At 42.3% G+C, this 20539-nt stretch overlaps 1 protein-coding gene across 1 annotated transcript in view; it reads left to right on the forward strand.

Annotated features, from left to right (window-relative positions):
- Positions 1 to 19100, forward strand: part of rell1 (RELT like 1) — a 30165-nt gene extending 11065 nt beyond the window's left edge. Inside the window, exons 3-8 of the mRNA XM_080874243.1 lie at positions 3394 to 3465; positions 9225 to 9279; positions 14033 to 14281; positions 16361 to 16493; positions 18730 to 18773; positions 18852 to 19100. Of these exons, the coding sequence (XP_080730369.1) occupies positions 3394 to 3465; positions 9225 to 9279; positions 14033 to 14281; positions 16361 to 16493; positions 18730 to 18765 (545 nt within the window). The 3' untranslated portion in view covers positions 18766 to 18773; positions 18852 to 19100. The remainder of the gene's footprint in view (positions 1 to 3393; positions 3466 to 9224; positions 9280 to 14032; positions 14282 to 16360; positions 16494 to 18729; positions 18774 to 18851) is intronic.
- The last annotated feature ends 1439 nt before the right edge of the window (positions 19101 to 20539 follow it).

Genomic DNA, 20539 nt, shown 5'->3' on the forward strand with positions numbered 1-20539 from the left:
TGGACGTGTCGTTGTGTTGCTGATGTGTCTTCTCAGAAAAAAAGGGCCTTTTTTTCTTCTTTAAATAAGGCAAGCCAAGGTAACCCCAGTTCATTGTCAAAGATAGGACCGGTTAAATTAAAACAAGCCTTACAGATTCAATTTAGTTTTGACCCAGTTTTAACAGGAAGAAACCTCCAGCAAAACCAGTCTCAGCGAGGGCCTCGATCATTTGGCAGATGCGGGGAAAACGAGGGGGAAAAAGAGAAGACAAAAGAGAGCGCAGGGAGACGGGACAAAACCCAGACTGAGGGAGACAGAGGGCAAAAATGTAATGATATGTTGCAGCGATGCATAAACACGCGGGCAGTTTGAAGAGGTTGATGGAGGAGTACCGCTCGGTGTGTCACGTGAAGTCCCGCAGCGGACCGAGCCTGTCGCAGCATAACAAAGGGAGGCTTCTGATTCAGCCCTGACTGTCAGTTTTATCAAAGAAGAAAGTTTCAAGCCTAATCTTAAATGTAGAGATTGTGTCTGTCTCCCAAATTCAAAACTGGGACCTGGCTTCACAGTTTCAGTAGCAGAACATGACTATGATGCAGATCCAGGCGTACCCGGCCTCCTGCAGGCAGTGTCAGTGTTGTCGGTCCTTTAGCTTAGCCTCTGCACAACCGAGAAAACAATGAAATCAGTTCTCTTCACCCACTGTCTCTGTTTCCCCTTTCTTTTGTTTTAAACATTTGTCATCTTTTTGGACCCCGCTGACGCTCCATTTCCAGCTTGAGACTGTGATTCAGGTCTCATGACATGTTGAGCTGGCAGCGCGATTAGAGCTGAGAGGCTCAATTGTGTGCATTGTTTACCTCAAATCCCTTACTCATCCAACGTCCACATGATTCGAGGCACTGCGTAAATACGCATTGCTCGTCATAAATACTATCGTTAACTGTTTCATAATCTAAAGTATTTATGATCACGCCTGTCCACGTCTCAGTAAATCCACTGCGATGCTGTCGCACAGCAGATGATTTTTTTTTTTTTTTTTTTTTTTTTTTTGCACGAGTTTCCAAATTAGTCATCGGCCCATGTGAACTTTTCCATTTGCCTGTCATGTGGTAATAAGACGTCTAGAAGGCAGAAATCACCTTCGTTCTGGTGCTTTCAACCCTAGACTACATTCCTGAATCTAATTACCTTGTGTGTGTTACTTAACGTAGACGCAGGCGGTGGCGTGTGACGTGAATGGCATCTCAAAGCAATAGCATTTCAAGCTCTTCCTGTATAACAGTCAAACAGACTGAACTTTACGTTATTCGGTGTTTATGCGTTCAGAAGATGAAATAGACAAACGTGAGCTTAGGAATGCTCTTTTGGAGGTTGGGGTGCATTTTTAGAAGGGCTGTCATTTTATTTGGAAGCAGGAAAGCAGAAACCAGGAAGACTTTTAGCATTCCCTTCATCCATTCATGTGGAGTTCAGTGAGGTGAAACGTAATTACTGTGGGATTTGTGTGCGCACTTCACTCAGTTTCCCTCCTTCTACATCTGCCGTGCCTGCTCGTCTGTCGTTCTAGTAATTCTTGAGCGCATATGTGAAATCTCTGCAATCACCCTGGCTCTGTCGCAGGCATGAGAAATGTTATGGAAAGAATAAGCTGTTTACGCTGCGCTGTCCAACTTCCTGCCATCACGCAATGCACCGCACGCCAGTGTTTTCCCTTACATATGATGTCCCCACCATTCCCATTAATCTTTCCAGTTAACTGTGTGAATTACAACTCAGTTTCTTATGTCAAGAGCTGGTATTGGAAAGTACAGGCGTGAAGCGGGTTTCGCTCATTGAGTAAGTGCAAACTCCTGCTGCTGGCAGCACAATAGTCATGAGTCCATTAGGGTTTTTCCCGGCCATCTATTTGTTTGTGTGTGTTTGTTTCTTCAAAAAGCCCTACCCTATCGTACGTTAGAACAAAAACACAACACTGCTTTGTGTTGCGGCCTCGCTCGGTCAGTCAGTCAAGCGTTCCCTTTTTTTCCTCCTCAGTGTCAGGTTTCCTGCTCGCAGTCAGCCTCTGCATACCAGAGGATTCCAATTTACGTTTATCAGTAGCGAGGAAGAACTGAGGAAGCAATCAAAAGGAAACTCCAGGAAGTGCCTCACAGGGGTGTGTGCTGACCAGTGGATTTGTTCTGCATAGTTGAATGATTACTGCGACGAATTTGCAATATTATAGAAATCTGACAATTTCCTTTTGAGAAATGGCAGGAAGTAACGTCCGGGGACGGCGTGAGCGAGGGACAGTCATTGATTCTTCCTGGCAATAATCACTCAAAAGGAACATTTTAGCTCTGTGTGTGATCGATAAACATCTGCCACAGAAGCGTTATAGTTGTGCTAAAACATATTTCTGATGTCAACAATGGATCAAAGTGCGATACGGTATAAGGGCCACAAAAAATCCACTGTGAATTTTCCCCGTCCCTTTAGCTGTACGGAGGCTTTTAGCATCAGCTCGGCTTTACTTTGCTGTTTTGAATGCTCCTTTTCCTTTAAGGCCACCTTCCCCTTTAAGCAGACTTTCTTCTTCTTTTTTCTTCTTCTTCTTCTTCTTCTTACAAACGTAAAGCTTTATTCCTGAGAAGTTATAGAAATCCACTAACTTCTCTCTGTGCCATCCTGTAAAGCCAAGAATAGAAGAACATGCATGAAGAGAGTATTTTTACTAAAGTCTGCGCTTCTAATTCTCTCTATGCATACTCTACACACAACATTGTAGTGTGTAATGTGTATAGTACAGTAAAGTAAAGGAGAAAGTGACTGGAATTAGTTCAGTGCAGCATGAGCAGGAGACTGCACTGACTGAACTGGTGCTGTGCTTTTACCAGCCTTGATTTGTATATTGCTGACCACTACTTACCCACGATTTAAATACCAGCTTTTATATGAAAATTTACTGAAGCGCCATCTATTTTTTTTTATCCTCTGATCCAACTCAAGGATGCCGCCTGCCCCAGCTGTCACTACTCACTTACATGGACCAGTTTCTCTTTTCTGCTCGTCTCCATAATTTTCCTTAAAACTGCTTTGATCGTTTGCTCATACCGAGGCTGCTTGTGGCTAGCTCTGAGCTCTGGATAGCTTTAGCTTCAGCCACGTTGCCTTTGTTAAAATTCTGGGTGAGGGTGATTTAAGTGTCCGATTAAGATTAGGATTTTCACTTTGGAGATTTTTTCCGTTTTCACTGATGTAGAAAACTAAACAGTGGAAATCTGCAGGAGTTGTTTGCTCCTCAGTGCCTGGCATAGTTGTGTGAGGCTGACTTTCTTTCAACATGTATCATGTTTCTGTAGCGGGCGACCCTTCAGCTCAGTGCTTAATAATACTGATGTTTCTATTCGTGTGTGTTTGTTTTTCCAGAGCTCAATGACACCTTCAGTGACTACAATGACACGGTTGGACAGATTGTCCACTACATCATGAAAAATGAAGGTATGTATTCAAGGCTTTGTTTGTTTTTTACATAAGAGCACCTGTCATTTCTGGTTGAAGGTGTGAACCTGTGACTTCAGGGAAATGGCCCCTGTTTGTCCTCCTTCCCTGAAGCGATTACAGCTGGCATTATTGTTTGGTACATTGTCACACGCTACTCGGGAAGGAAGTCAGTTGTGGACTCTGAGCCGTGCGTGTTTTCTCAGACGAGTCTGGCTCAGAAATGAAGCTTTTAGTGGAAGTTCACATTCAGGACAACGGCAGAAGAATCTGAGACCATTTGTTATGACGTAGGGGTTTTCACGCTTTTGAGTACAAGTCACACGAGTGTTTCATCTGCGATTTCATCCCATTCCTTCCCTTTGCAGGAAGCTAAATTCATGATAAATCACTGCAAACGCTTTGTAGCGTGTTATCCTCTGTAATCCTTTGTTGAGCCGCGTTCAAACGCGGCAGCAGCAGAGACGAGGATCGATGGCAGTATTGTGCGAAACACAAACCAGCTTGATTTGTGGCATCGTAGGTCTTTACTGACAGTGTGGATTGTTTTCCACAGCACCAATAAACTTCCCATAACTGTAAAGCGATGTTGAATTTAAAGAAGGGTAACAGCTGTCTGTGACTTGACTCCTTAAGAGAGGATGCTTTCGTGTAATAGAAGACGCCCTGTTCCACTTGTTCACCCCCACCAAAGTCAAATATGCACATTTTTTTTCCACTGGCCTGCAGAGCAGTTTATCCATCTTGATTATTTAGTTTTGAGTTGCTCCGGTTTTGTAAATACTGGCTGTAGATGTTTGCCTGCTTGTGAATAAAATGAAACTAAATTGCAGGAGCACTTTGCGTTGTTGTGCTCAAGAAAACAGCATCTCTTCAAGAAGTCACGACCCCATTACTCAGGAAAAAAGAAATGCACAAGGTAGCGATAGCATTATTTTCCTTTTTTTGGACTGAGCAGTGTTTCCATCCTGTCACAGCTTGAGCCTCGTTTCACAGGTAGATGGACGCTTTCTTGTGCACAGTGACATGACTGGTGAAAGACAGCAGTTCCTATATATTTAGTAACCAGGTCATGGCTTCTGCAAGGAGACATTGCTGCAAGAAAGGTGTCATTTAGTTCCATTATGTTCAAGAGAAGACAGCTGATGGCTCCAAAACTTGGCATCTCACACCGATCTATGGATGGCAACTAGCACCACAGGGCAAAGGAACAAAAATGTTTTGGGGTTGTTTGGGTTTTTTTTTCACGATATGGTCTTTTTAAAAAGTTGAAAAAATGCAGATGACTCAGTCTAAAGTTCAGTTTTAGGTCATTTTTAATCTGGAACTTTTCAAACGAAATATTTACTTCATAGGTTTTCTTTTTTTTTTCTCTCCTGCTACAAACAGACCGGCTGAGACATTTATTTGCCGTTAGCTCTGATCAGCATTTTAAGAATTAGGTGTTTAACACAGAAGTGGCACTATCTCTTGCAGCGGAGGAGGACAAAAGGATTTATTCAAGTCTTTTTGCGGAGCCCAGTCTGAGTTCAGGATATATGTCTGTACAAACTAAGAGTCAAAACAGGCTTTTAAATGCTAAGGCAGAGAATTATACTGAGGCAGGAGAGGAAAGAGAAGAAAGAGACGGTTATACTTTGAAGATTATACAGTAAAAGTTAGCAGCGTTCTGCACCAGCTGTTAGGACGCCGTGTGTAGTCTAAGAGGCTGGAAAAGTAGCTGTTCACCCCGGTGTTTGGAGGGTTGAGGGCAGACAGAGGACTCGGTCTTTGACAGCGCTGCTCAAACTTTCCACCAACACTGTTACCTCACACCACTGTCCAAACGTACTGGTAGCAGGACACAGCGCTTAACACATTTATCAGAGCGCCACCATAACTGAGACAATTATTTACTTGAATTCTCGAACGCGAAAAATTAGTCTTACTGGTTTAATGTTGTGCTTAATTAATTACTGACAAGAATTCCAGTGTGCCGGCTCAAATTTGATATAAAATGCATATTTGCCTAATGAATAATAATAATACAGTGGAACGCCGACTTACGAATACCCCGTTTCACGAAAAATTCAAGTTACGAAGGCACTGAGCGGCAATATTTTTGCCTGTGTTACGGCAAAATGCCCGTGTAACAAAATCTGCTGGTTCTGATTGGCTGAGCCTACAATGCCCACAATGCCTTCCGAATCATGTGACAACCCCTTGGCTTCAGTACTTGCGCTTCGCTGTTCCACTTAGACGACGTATTGTTGTTCTAGCTAGCAATTAACCTATAGCCTATCGTTCAGCATCGCCTCAGTCAAAACGGGCGATGGGTGCTTCGACTTACGAAAGACCCTCGGGAACGAATTAATTTCGTAAGTCGGGGTTCCACTGTAATATGATTTTTTGTTTTAAAGAAGTTTTTGACAGGCTTGTAAAATATTTCTGTTTTATTGGTTTTATGACAGGTTGTTTACTAAATGTAAGCTCTGTATAGAGAATTTATAAATAGCAATCCCCGGGCCACAGACCGGTACCAGTCCGTGAGTCTCGAGAGTTGAGGCGTGAAATTTATGGTTTTCACGGTTTTTATTGTTAACTCGGTTTCCCTGGGTCTTTTCCCGAATTGTAGCTGTGCGTCTTATTTTAAAGAAATATTTACACGTTACCATAGCGACCAGAGAGCATTAAGGGGCAGAGAGGAGGATGTTACTCTCAATGTTGTTGGAGGACACTGTTAATAAAGTTACACAGTTACACAGTGAAATGACGTTTATTATTATATTTACAAAATACCACAGTTTTTGTCTTGGTCGTATCATTTTAATTTGCTGTATTTATCCGCGACACCTTAAAGGCCTGTGAAAATATTGTCTGACATTAAACCGGTCCATGGTGCAGAAAAGGTTGGGAACCGCTGCCGTATAGCACCCATCTATAAGAAGTTATATCATATAAGAGTTGAAAATGTGCCATGTCCCTATTGATTCTTTAAGTGTAATTCAATATTGCACTTTGACCCAATCCTGTGATACACAAAGGCTGTATCGTCCCATGTTGGTGACTGGCCATCATTGTCCTGAGCTGTACGTTTGCTCTGAGCTGATTCACGGCTGTTTTATGAAGCAGTCATGCTCGTAGGATTCTGATTATCGTGACTCGCCTGTGTCAGTCTGCTGTGGAGTCAGCACGTCATTGTGCTCTCTATTTATAAATATCTGTTTTACTACACCTTCTCTCACCCTTCAACATTGCTCAACTGATGGAAACTTGGCCGATGGTTAAGATTTAAAAAAGAAATCTCTGTAGCTGTTTTTTCCCCCCCTCTCTCTCTAATGAAAACAGGAAGTTGTTGTGTCCACTCAACATTTTTGCAGCAACAGCCGTTTCAGTCTAAATAAAGAGAGGAGGAATTGAATGCTATAGCGTGCACCGCTCTGATGGCTGATCAGACAAAGGAAAACACTGCCCTCTACTGATCAAACAAAGGAAAAGTCACTACCATGTTTGCAACCAGTGGGAAGTACTTGAACATGTACAGTGTGGAAAAACTTTACTCATTTTTATTGGTATTGTTGGTCAGATATCATTTAAAAGTAAAGTTCTTCATTATTTGAAGTTAATTTTACTTTATATTTTCCACCTGGTTTTCCACGCCCAGTAGTGGGTCCCACTCCACAGTTTAAGAACCACTCAGCTATACTATTAAGACAAGTAAAGAAGAGAAGAAGATGTTTGAGAGTTTGAAAGCTAAAGAGTTGCTGAAATGTTTACTGCAGTTTGCTTCGGCAGTGTCACATACCTTACCTCACATTTAGGCACATAACTGCATGTTTTTAACCTCAAGATTATGTTCTAGGAATATTTCAGAAAGTCTTTCAGGGAAAGTTGCCTTTGAAGTTGAAATCTTCACAATGATCTTCAGGGAATGTTTTGTAAAGGGTTACAAAAAAAATAATTTCCTCAAAATTATCCTTTTTCATCCAAAAGTTTACTTTGTAAAAGACGTAAAGGAACATTATCCGTTTCTAAAGTGATGACATAGTGACCCCTTTTTCCAGGTTAGTTTCACTTGGTTTCCAGAGTGGGTGTCATTATTTAGTTAGCAAAAATTAAGCTAAAATTCAGGAGCAGTACACAGTTCACTACTTCCACGAGTTTAGAGGTTAGCCAACTGCTGCTAGTCAAATACACATGATTAATTTACCATCAGCAAGTGTGAGCGCCTCTATAAAAGCAGAGGTTTTGATAGTTTGCTGCTCTGGAGCACATCAGGTGTGTTTAACTATTTGTTAGCACAGTAGCAAGGAGGAAGGATGACGATTTTAAAGAAGCAACTGTTCCTGTCCATCCGTCTGTGAAGGGTTATGAGGGCATTTCCAAACAATTTGATATCCATCAAAGATTATTAACAAATGGAAAACATTCAGCTGTCAGTCATTCAGTCTGAGGTCAGACCCTCAGAGAAACAAAAACCCAGAAGCTGTATCTGTGACTCTACAGGCCTCAGTTGGCATGTTAAATGTTAAAGTTCATGACAACACAATTACAATTAGTTACAATAGAAAAACAGAACAGGTTGCCAGGGGAAACCCTCTTCTTTCTAAAAAGCACATGACAACAATGTTTAACTTTGTAAAGTTGCATCTTAAAAAACCACAAGACCTAGCTAGCGCTATGTTTGGAGGAAACCAAATCGACCATATCACCACAAACACCTCATACCAGCTGTGAAGCACGGTGGAGCAGGGGTGATGATTTCGGCTTGTTTTGCAGCCACAGGACCCGGACACCTGGCAGCCACTGAGTCGACCAAGAACTCCTCTGAATACCAAATTATTCTAATGCGAGGCCGTCTGTCTGACAGCTAAAGCTTGGCTCAAACTGGTCATGCACTATGATCGCACAGTAGCAAATCTACAACAGAATGACTGAAAAAGAAAAGGAAGGACTGAAATTAAGAGAGCTGTGCATGAACCAACAATATGCCAACATTTTATTTTCTTTCTTCTGACCACTACTCATGTTAGGGCCTTCTTCTGGCAAAAACAAGTAGATAATGTTTTTGCACTAAAATTAACATCCGTTCACCGAGGCTTCCTTCATGACACGAGGAGGAAGTTTGAGGCAGACGTTTGTGAACGCTGATGTGAAATCTTAACATGAAACTCCTACGTCCACCTACATGAGTCATCTGTGTTTGTTTGTGTGTGTGCAGCTCATTTGTCACAAACTCTGCACAGATTTCTTTATCTGTGTACACAGCGGTGTGTTAGTGAAGTCAGTGAATGCATCGAGGCCTGGCCTTGGGGAAATGTGTCTCTGGGAGCAAATTATGTAAATCTATGCCTGAGCTACTTTGTCTGCAAGCAGAGGTCGGGCGCTGTTGATCGTGCGCACTGTGAGAATTTTTCAAACTTTACCTCCGAAGGCTGCATTCTCGACGGTTATGTGGAAGTTTGAAACTTTTCCGAGTAACACTCTGAAGCAACTTTGCTCCAGACAAAAGTTTTCACGGTCTGGCAGATTCCTCCCACCCAGCCGAGGTCTTCTGTGTACAGTTGTTATGTGTTCAGTGATTGCATGTGATGTGCCGTTTCGCTGTGTTAAAGAGTTAATCTGCTCGAGCCATCTTTCAATAAGCGCTCTGCTTTTGAAGTCACTGGAGCGTACTCCTCACTAATTCCCAACACGACTTTTATCTCCCTCCGTCTCTCTCCCTTTTTTTCCCCCGTCTTTATAAGCGTATAACTTTCTCTCTCTCTCTCCCTCTTTAGCAAACTCTGATGCCCTAAATGCCATGATTCATGAAAACAGCATTGATTCGGATGGGTAAGTGTGATCTCACGCTGTGAAGAACAAGTCCATCTGTTATTAAAAAGGCTTTCTGTCTTTGTTGGGCTCATCTTAAATTAATTGGGCAAAGACTCTGTGTACTAACTGGTTTGACCACCAGGTGGCACCATAAGCCTCCTTGAGACTCTGTGTCTGAGTGTGTCTGAACTGAGAGCATGCAGAGCAGGACAAGGCAATGAGGCCACAGTTTCCTCCTGATCCTATCCACATTGGCAGGGTCCGATTGGGGACACGTAGCTGGAGACCATTCCCAAAAAGCCACTGTGCGCCACTTCACTGTATTGTGGGATTATTAAAACATAGTAACTGGAGCTGCTGACATATTTCCTCATAAGATTCTTGGCTGTAAAATCAAGTAATTAAACAGAGTGAAAATATAAGAAATGCTGGAGGCTTAAGAACAGCAGAAGCTTTGGATGGTTAGTCAGTCGAGCCACTTATCACTTGTTAGAAGAATAATGTTCACTATAGACTTTGAACTTCTGGTCAAATATCGAACTATAGACATTTATAGATCAAATCCACAGTTAATTGTTGGTTAACAAAAACTTGGCCTTAGCAGATGGCTGCCTCGCTCTTAGCCTGGGTCTGCTGGAAGTTTCTTCCTCTTAAAGGTAAGTTCTTCTTCCCCACTGTCACCAAGTGCTTGGCCAAAAGGGATTGTTGGGATTTTCTCTCTGGTATCGAAGGGACTTGACTAAGCAATACAAAGCATCTTGATGTGTTTATTGATGTGAATTGACTTTATATAAATAAAATGGTATTGAACTAAATTAAATTAACTGACAAAATAAGTGAGAGTAACTTTTGAAGTTAGTGAACCTTAGAAGGTATTTAATATATATAGTGTCTAATCTGTTAAACTGAGTTATTAGCATATTGGCTGTATAACTTTTGTAATTTATACAGTTAAAAAAAAAAGTGTAATATGTAGCATTATTAAAACAGTTTTATGACAACTAAACTGATCATCATAAATGTCTTTTCTATAAAAAGTAGTTTGAAAATAGAATAGAATAAATATTAGATTTTGTTGCACATGTACAATGATAGTAAAGGGCCATTCTAATCTGAAATGTGATGTTACCTTTGTTTGTGGTTCCCCTTGTGTGTAAATCAGGCTGCCAAGCAAACTCCAATCTGATTTAAACTTTTGTTTGGTATTAGCTTTAGCTTGATGTCGCAAACAAAGAAATCTAGTTCCCGTTTTAAAAACCTTTAAGTTGTTTTAGGGTCAGTTGAAAATACAAAGAAACTTATATAACATAATGCTAACTAGCTTAAGTTAGCTTAAGTTGGCTAGCTAAAGTCCTTTGAGTCTTGCCACTTAGCAGTGCTATGAAATACCTGAAGTTCCTTATTTGGTGGTCATTTTGGACTATTTGAATTAACTTTACTTTTGAAGGTCACCACAGCATAAAAGCTATATCTAAAGAATCGGCAGTCAAAACTTGTTTAGCCATTTGATCTGAGCTGCCTCAAATAACATTCAAAATGTTTTTCCTAAGATGTTTTGACCAGTAAATGTGGAAAGAATACTGTTGTGTATTCATCACTCACTTTCACAATGTAGATGGTGGTAAAAGATATATTTCTGCTACATACTTTTTTTTATTTTATCATAAGATTATCATTATTCATTGAATAGCAGGTCTCCATGTTAAACGTGTGTTGCGGCTAACAAAACACGAAGCTGTTGGTCTGCTAGAAATCACACTATATACAGTATGTGACAAGAATTATTACATTAAATCACTTCTAATAGCTGCTCTTGAGATTAAATGACATGTCTAGCATACCATGTGAAAACTGGGCAGCTATGAGCTAAAGCAGCTTTAGCTTGCTGCCTGTGGCCAGGATCACCCAGTAGTATAAAACCCGATGGCCTGAATGCATATGGAGTGTCTCCCACCACCCGTAAAAGAGCTATGACACGGTGGAGCGTGGAGGTGACGTAAAGACATTACTGGGGGTTCATAAGAGCTTATTGTGTAGCTTTAAGTGCAATAAAAGCTGCTGATAGCAGGGAAACAAGCCACGGCTAGAGCACCAGTAGCTCTCCTGCTGATAGCGTTGCAACTGGACTCCCCCAACCAGCAAACACAGGATGATGGGCTTTGGCCTAATACTCCTCTATAATCTAGCAGACGTATTTTGGTGAGGTCGCATGCAAGCCTGTAACTTAATGTCTTTACTCCTTGGAGCAATCATACCTCAAACAGAGAAAATCGGTGCAGGGGAAACACCGCTCACCGTCCCACCTCCGTCCATACAGAGCCATGAGCAGAGGAGTGCACATTAACAAGTGTAGTGGTGCTTTGCCTCTAATACAGGGGGAGAAGGAGTTGGGCAGATAGATGGATTAGAGGAGGAGATGCTTGTGACAGTAGGAGTCTAAGTAAATCGAGTTAGTGGAGTATGTTTCCCCCCTCTCTGTATCTCTCTCTCTCCTGCTGTCATCTTTCTCTCTCCGCTTCATATTGTGCTGGGCGGAAAGGAGATAAGAGAGGAAAGGTGTTTTCTTTTGTTGGGAGAAAACAGTGTGGATAAATGGTAGCCGTGTTGCATCTGCCAAGGATTAGGTACTGAGGTATTCTGCTGTGTCACACCGAGTGTCCTGTAACAAACATATAAATACATAAAAGGGGAAAAAAACTAGAAAACTGTGAATTCACACACAATCCCCAGCGTCACTTTCATGTGTCTCACTTCTTCAGTTCTCTCTCCAAATGTTTTCCTTCACATATTTCCACCCCTAGTTTGCCTTTCGCTTTTTCATTTTGCTCAGATGGCTTTCTGTGGTAGTTTCTCCTGCTGTTATGTCCCACATCTGTCTTTCTCTCTCGCGCGCTCTCAGCCAGGATGGGCAGCCTGCCAGTGGATCACTTAGAGATGGCAGAATAGGAGGGGAAGAAAGGATATCGGTGGGGGTAATTTATTGGATACTTGGGGAAGGAGAGAGGGAGGAAGCAGGAGAGAGGGATGGAGAAAAGGCTTCAAGGAGGAGAGTGACTGACTGTAGTGTCGCCAGAGCTCACTATCTGCCTCTCCAGCTTCAGTGCTTAACTTCCGTTCTCCTGCCATCAGTCCTCCACCACCTCTCTACCGTCCTTTAGTCCCTCTCATCATCTTTCCACAGCAGTTCCTGTTCTCGTCACTTTATCTCCAACATCACGTCTTTTGTTCTTCCGGTGGACCAAAATCACATTTTGTACCCTATTATTGGCCAATGACTCAATCTGCAGTGGCTGCATATGTTTATGAGCTGTCACATTTCTTGGAATAATTTTTAAAAGGCATTAAAGGCTTTCAATGTCCCAATAACCAGATTTGTTGAGGCTTAAAAGTACATAGTGCTCATTAAATTAAATTAAATTTTATTTATATAGTGCAGTATCAACATCAACAATAACAACTCTCGTCTAAAGACCCTTTTTTATCCATCTATTCTCTTCCGCTGTCCTTATCAGTGTCCTGGGGAGGGGCTGAAGCCTATCCCAGCTATCATAGCTACCAGAGCCATGAGCGCAGGTATCAGCACAAAGCAAAGACGACGATTGATTCTACTATAGAAACATGAAGAGGTAGAAGCTGAGGCTTTAAGCTTCATCACTGCCTTTGTTACCTGTTGAAGTTCAGGCTCTGGCTGCTGGGCTGGGGTCTGCATGTGCTCGGCTTTACCATCACTCTGGGTTCTTGGCTAGCTTAGTGTTAGCGTGCTGTCTGTGCAGAGGCTTGCAAAGAGCTGAAGCAGTGGAATGCAGCTGTTCCTGTCCTGGACACACACGAACTGAAATCAGCTGATTGTAGCAAGTACACATGTTTTTTTTCTTTTCTATTTGCCAGGCACGGATAATCTTTGTAATACAGGTCACAACGTAATTTTAACTGTAGCATGATTACTGAATTTAGTAAGATAACGCATTACAATACTGCATTACTCAAATATGTAACTTTGTTCCAGCACTGGTAAAGACTCCACAGTATTAGAAAAAAACCCTCAACAAAGATGGCCTCCTTTGAGCAGCACTTGGTGACAGTTGAAAGGAAAAACTACTTTTAAAAGCTCTAGCAGAACCAGGCTCAGGGAGGAGCAGCTATCTGAGGCGACGGGCTGGGTGTGAGGGGAGGGAGGACAAAAGTCACACTGTGGAAGAGAGCCAGAGATTAATAATAACTAATGATTAAATGCAAAGTGGTGTGTGAACACACGGGGAGTGAATGAAGAAGAAACTCTCAGAGGAGGAAGCTGGAGACAAACATCATGTGACGCGACACCCTTCGCGTCTGCGTTGCTTCTATTTGTGGGCTTATCTAATTGTTTACTTATGTTGTGTCTGAAACTTCACCTGCAGCCGCAGTAAACTGCTTCCATTTTTACTTTAAAGATAATCACTGAGGGTGATTGTTCTCAAAGAGCTTGTCAGTAATTGTTTTGAAGTATGAAATATTGATGTGTCATTTCTGCAGCGGCGGGCTGCGATAAGGGAAGCACTGCAGAATCCAGCGAGCTTAAATGCTCTGGGTAAAATGGGCCGAAGTCTTTAGCTCGTGTTGGGGTTTGTTCCTCTTACCTCACATTTTGGATGTTTACAGTTGTTGACCTATAAAAGATTTCTTAGTTCATTTCACAATAATATTGTGTAATTAATTCATGAAGGCTTTTAAAAAGTGGCAATCTGAAGAAAGAGCTGCGAGGATCACACATTTCTCCTCCTTTATCTTCAAGTCCTCCGCTCACCCCCACCTCCCCCGGCACTCCCACTCCTCCAATGACACCTGTATCGCCGGGGGCGCCCCCGGGAGCAGCCAAGCACACCTGTAACCACCTGCACACCATCGGGGGCCTGGGAGGCAACAAGAACATCTGCACCCGCTGCAACCAGAAGAAATGGCCGCTAATGAGGAAGCCGTCAGCCCGCAAAGCAGAGCTGCGGCACAGTAACTGTGTGGAGGTCACAGTCCTGGCTGTAGGCAGGTGGGCGTGTGTGTGTGTGTGTGTGTGTGTGTGTGTGTGTGTGTGTGTGTGTGTGTGTGTGTTTGAATCATAACTGAAGGACAAGCCTGGGTGTATTACTGCCTTTTGATGATTTTCCTGCCTTTAAAATGTTCTCAGAATCGCATCACGAGGTGGTTTAATTAGCAGAAGTAAATGAAAAATGACACACTGTTTGCCCCAGAGGGACACTAGGCTTGAGTGCACACAGACACACACACGGCGCTAACAATCAAACATTAACTCTCGAAAATATTCACACTTCATTTAAAAGGCACAAGCATCTCATGCACTTTGATACCACACTGGGAGGTCAGAAACTTGTGGTCAGACTGCTCCACGTGCCACTGTTAACAGCACAGGTCCTCACAAAACCGAGACACGAACATTAATAAGCAGACTTCTAATATCTTATTCAGGATATCACCAGGACTGTCATGTTGACTAGTGAGTGTTCACTCAACTCTAAAGCATTAATCGATGACAGGAGCTATTCTTACAATTTAATAGACATCAAGCTGCTTGCAGAAAGCATGTGTATTTGGTCCCCTTGTAGAAAATCAGTATAAAACATGACCTAGCTTCAGGTTGGAAAAGCCAATCCCAAAGTACCTGCATTCTCTCTTAAAGCCACCAGATGGCGATAGCTGTGGTTCCAAAAAGAGTTCTGGTCCTGTAGAAGTGTGTAAGAAAATTAGTTTCTGATATCACATGCTTATTGGCTGATGAGTTGTGGCTGACAAGTCATTTTTAAGCGAGCGACCCGCCCCTCTCCATCACATTTGTTTTTTGCAAATAAAATGGTGTTAGCAAAAATGCTTTCTTAAACCAGCGGACAATGTTGCAACAAATGTGAGGGTACCATAGACAGATAAAACGGTGTAATCGCAGTGATGTCACTGGTTAGTGTCTTAATTAAAAAAAAAAAAAAAAAAGTAAAAGTATCAAGCATTTTCGCTGTTGCCTGCTTGTTGTTTAGAAACTGGACATGGCAAGGAGCTGCTCTGACTGAGCTGTGAGAAACCATAGACACTGCATGTTCATTGGCGAACAACTTTTGATTGAAAAATTGTTCGTCAATGAACATAATCCTATTTTCTGGCTCTGGTATTGACCTGAAACTGGCAACTGAGCGCATAATGTAATCAGAAAGAGAGCTGAGGGCTGTTGAGGCGGACAAGTCGCCCCCTACTGGTCATGAGGGCAAAGCATGCAGCTTTAAGGCACTTCTCCACCGGGTTCACCTATGTCCATCTTTTACAATGTCTGTGCAGGGAATTTGGACACCCTCATCATCAACCCAATGATCCTGCAGTGTGCAGGAATTTTTCTGGTTCTTCTTGTGTTTGTGTTCAATGTCCAGACTTTTAGTTTCAGTAATTATAAGAAGAATTCACCACAGTGAGAATTAAATCCTGGCAGTGTACTCCCATCATAAATCTAGTGCCGCTGTGTCCTAGATCCAGTTTAAAGTAAAGAGACCATTTCTCAATCCACCAGTGAGGCCGGGAAAGTGTGCAGCCTCTTCGCCGTCACGCAGCCTTCCTCAATGTCCCGCTGAGAGCTGATTGGGATGCGAAGAGGTTTCTTTTCATTTGCGCACTTAGATGAATGGCGCCGTATGCACAGGGGTCAGCATGACCTGGATACAAATATTCATTTGCTGATTTAATTAAAGCTTTAGAGTGGGCGGATGAGAGAGATGTCATGTTTAGGTGAGTAAGAAACCAAGAAAGAGTGTGTGTGTGTGTGTGTGTGTGTGTGTGGCTCTAAGAATGGCTTATGACCTGAGTTTCTGTCCTAGATCACTCAATAACAGACCATTTTCTGTTTTTAACTTGGTCATTTTTCCATGTAAATATAATATTTATGAAGTGCCACCTAAATTCTCTTTTATTTTTAGGTAAAAATATGATTCTTCATACACTCTACTGTATATATGTAGTCATTGTCATGTCAGCTGCTTAAGAACAGGGGTTTGAGCCAGCCCTGCGACCTGGACCAGCTCTCTCATTTGGATCGCAGGCTGCACAAACATTCAAACCCTTCTATCGTTCTCAGGTTCCGCGTGACAAAGTGTGAAAAACCAGCCAGGGAGCGGCGAACTCTGCTGATATTAGACTCTAATGGGAGCGTCCCCGCATCGCCCACAGCGGTGGAGCCGAACAGTCGACCAACATCCAAGTCCCCTCAGGTGTGTGTGTGTGTGTGTGTGATGAAAATGTTACCTGTTTCTGCTTTTGTCTTGCCTGCAGAAGAGCTCCGTTTCTTATGTATCCATAAATATTTATGCGTGCACATATCTCACATTCCTCTTTATAATATGCACTATATTACTCAACCATCCACATCATTGCATTTAGTTGTTTCAGTCACTTCAATAACCAAAGGTTTATAAAATCACTGCTATGGTGTGGGGCTGATTTTCAGCAGTTGGTCTCAGCCCTTTAATGTTTCAGCATAGCGAGATATCTTGGACAATTTCACGCTCCCAACTTTGTGGGAACGGTTTGGGGATGACCCTTTCCTGTTCCAACATCACTGCACACCAGTGCACCAAAGAAAGGTTCATAAAGACATAAGAGAATTTGGTGTGGAAGACCTTGACTGGCCTGCACAGAGTCCTGACCTCATCCTGATCCAACACCTTTGGGGTGAATTAGAGTAGAGACAGTGAGACAGGCCTTCTTATCCAACATCAGTGTCTGACCTCACAAATGTGCTTCTGGAAGAACAGTAAAAAATTCCCATAAACACTCCTAACCCTTGTGGGAAAGCTTTAGAAAATGCCTGAAGGTACTGAACTACACGCGACCTGTCATTTCGGCTCTAAACTTTGTGCTTTTAGGTAACAAGTCAGTAAAATGCCTGCAACACTTACAGTAGAAGTCTGCAAACACTCAGGTCCAGATGGAGACTTCTAGTGAATAAATATAAACACATGGCACTAGAGAAATATTACTTCTAGTATTTTCAATAAGAATAAATGAGATGGAGTAAAAGCTGCATTCATGGACAGTAGTTTTTAGTTTCTGTTCACTGATGCTGTTTATTGCAGTGGCTGTAAGAAAAAACGAATAAACGAGTCTTTAAAAAATTCATCATCCAGAGCTGGAGAAAAAAAGAAGACCAGCCTCCGGCCTGCTGTCTTCTGTTTACATCACAGGAAGTCTGGTTTATGAAATGCTGTGCTCCAGGTGATCGTGAGCAGCATCCACTCGTCTCTTTTCGATGTCTAATTTAGTGTTTACAGGAACAGGAAGCTGCGTCGTCCTGTTGCTGCCGTTAAACAACAGAAATTTCCTCGCAGATAACGTGTTTTCATATTCTTCAAACAAAAACAAACAGTGAACAACAAAAAAAGGTGCTTTCAGGCGCTTTGCAGCAAACTGCAAAGGTCTTTAGAGAAATCGGGTGGGTGGTGCTCCTGCTGTGAAATTAGCCATCAAGGTGAATCCTTGATCATCACATTTAATGTTCATTCACACATGTGAGCATTTCTTCTTGATGGATGCTAGCCGTAAACAGCTAATCGTCACACGACTCTGTTTTACATGGCTGTGTTTTTGTTTTTTTGCTCGTTTGCAAAACCAGTGAGAGTGAAAGATACCGCCGAGTGACATATGACATGGGTGGTAAATACTTTACAGAGTTACCTAGGCAACCAGAGACTGGAATGTCTGCTAGTGACCGACGATCGGCTTCAAAGCGATGTGCCTAAACATGAACAGCAACCTGACGAGTTGTTCTCTACTCCAGTAGCATTGAGGTTGGCAGCAGACCATGAGAACTGGACGGGTAACCAGCTCTGACGGGGGGCAGTTGGCTCAAGTTGCTGTTTAAAAAAGAAAGCTACGTATATGTTCTGTATATTTACAGCCATATACAGACAATGCACTCTCTGAGAAATGTTGCCAGAGACACAAAAGTGCAGAAATATCAATATCAGCTGCAGAGGCAACGCCAGAGATGAAAAGGAGAGAGGTTTTCTCCTTCTGCATTAGTGGATCGGTGAACTCGCCACACACTGAGTGCACAGTCCTCAACACTTTTTTGTTTTGAAGTCTTTGAGTACGATCATTCTTTAAAACTGGCTGCACATGCTGATGAACGAGACATGAGGGCTACTTCACAAAGCACTAAACTAGAAGGTGTCAAACATAAGGGCCCGGGGCCAGGATTGGCCCAGGAAAGACTCCATTCTGTCCCAGCGGACAGCTTTGGAAATGTGAAAGAGGGTATAAATTTGTAACATTTAACTGTATTTTCATAAATTCTACAGTTTTTCCTGCTGATAAAGGTCTTTGTGTTTGTTTCATTTTCTGTCAGCTTTCATGTTGACTTTTACCTTTCTTGGATGGATTTTATAATTTTTTATTATTTTATTTGTTCAATGTGTTAATTAGTCTGTGTATTTTTCTCTCTACCAGGAGCAGACAGACAGCGTGGACCAGGGGAAACGATAGAAAACCAGGTAAAGTGTGTTTGCATCGGCTGCACGCGTGTCTTAATTTTTCAGAGCTGTTTACATATTCTGTTATATTTCTTACAGCTATTAAAAAAGGAGAAGAGGAGCAACATCTGGACACTTTTTAAACCCAAATAAGAACTTTCAACATCAGTGCAGGAGGGACAGATGGATCCGGGAATCGTCCCCCTGTCCTGTCGCTCCACAGGGAGTGATGCGCTGCTGCTGCTGATGGTGGTGGTGATTTTACAAGTAGAGATGGCTCAGGTGTGTCTACTTGAAATGGTAGCTGGACAGCAGTGCCTCGCCCAGGAGTGTCAAAAAGTAAATGGGGGGAAAAAAAAGCCGGGCAACTGCTTGATGTAACGATGGAGGCTCGACCAGCGCTGTCCCTCCCAAAAACTACAGCCGTACTCCTCAAAAAGCAACTGGTCCGTGATGCTTGTGCATTACAGTTTCACAAGGAGGTTTTAAACACGTATTACTTGGTTTATTTGTAGAACTAAATCCCAGGAACAGGTCTGTGAACCAGTTCAGGTCATCATTAACCAAACAGGAAGGAGTATATCGTGGCCAGACGCTAAACGGGAACATTAGCAGGCGTGACCAAAGCAAGGTTCTCACATCCTGTAATCATATGAACAGGATGACAAACTGTCCTCACAGTGCATGTCAACCTGATCGTCCCTTTTAATAAGAACTCCGGGTCAAAGAGCAAATCGGTTCAAATATTCAGACACGAGCCGCTCGCTGGATGTTTTCTGTTAGTCTGTTATTTCTGTTCTTTTTTGTCCTGTGCAGCATCCTGCTAATACATTCAACTTGGAAGATATTAGCATACATTTGGAGTCTAGCCTGGTAATCACTCCTTTTAGCTCCGTTTTTGGTCTCCACCACCGTGACAGAGAATTAAAATGAAAAAGCAAAACCTAAAAGACAAACTGAAAGCAGCTGATACACATACTGCACTGGTCCCACTCTAGATTTGTTTTTTTGTGCTATAGTGTATCCTTAATAACAAAAATACAGTTTATATCAGTGTTGTGTTATATTAGCGTAGAGAACACGTATGAAACACATTCTGAGTTAAAACCTTTTGTAAACACATTAAAGTAAAAAGGGCGACGCTGTGATGTAGTGAGCCTCAGTATGAACTGTTGGTTTTTATGAGGCTGTTTGTTTTCTTATCGACTTCGTTCTGCCTTGACTTAATTTATCAAAGCCTTTTTTTTTTTTTTTTAATTTAGCCTGGATTTATTGTATTGTAGCGTGAGCTGCCTTTATTATATTCCATCCTGAGAGCAGATACTGCACAAATGGTTTAATCCATTGTGGATTATGTTATCAGCAGGCCCACCAGGATGTAAGCCTTATTTTCTCTTTCTAATGAGATGTGCCTTTCGTTTCTAAACGTGCTTGTGCTCGCACAGGTGTGTCGAGGCAAAGGTCAGATGGTAGGTGCTGTGATTCATTCTGTTTACTGTATCAAGAATCGTTTACTGTGTAGAGCAGAGTACTGAGTGAGTTACATCTTTAAGGAAATAGTCTTATTGTGAATGTAACCTCTTAAAGTGAGTACGTGAGGATGGCCTAGTGCCATGGGCTGATGCAAGATGAGGTGTGTACTCATTTTCACTCTTTATCCTATCACTTTTGTGGCCATGCTAACTTTGCTCTTAACCTCTAAGGAAGTGGGCAAAAAGCCTATAAACACAGTGGATCATGTTGCTTGTGGCCATAATTTCGGCAGGTTTGCTCTGTGGTCACCAAAC

The sequence above is a fragment of the Rhamphochromis sp. 'chilingali' genome (genome assembly GCF_963969265.1).
Source record: "Rhamphochromis sp. 'chilingali' genome assembly, chromosome: 1".
Lineage (NCBI taxonomy): Eukaryota > Metazoa > Chordata > Actinopteri > Cichliformes > Cichlidae > Rhamphochromis > Rhamphochromis sp. 'chilingali'.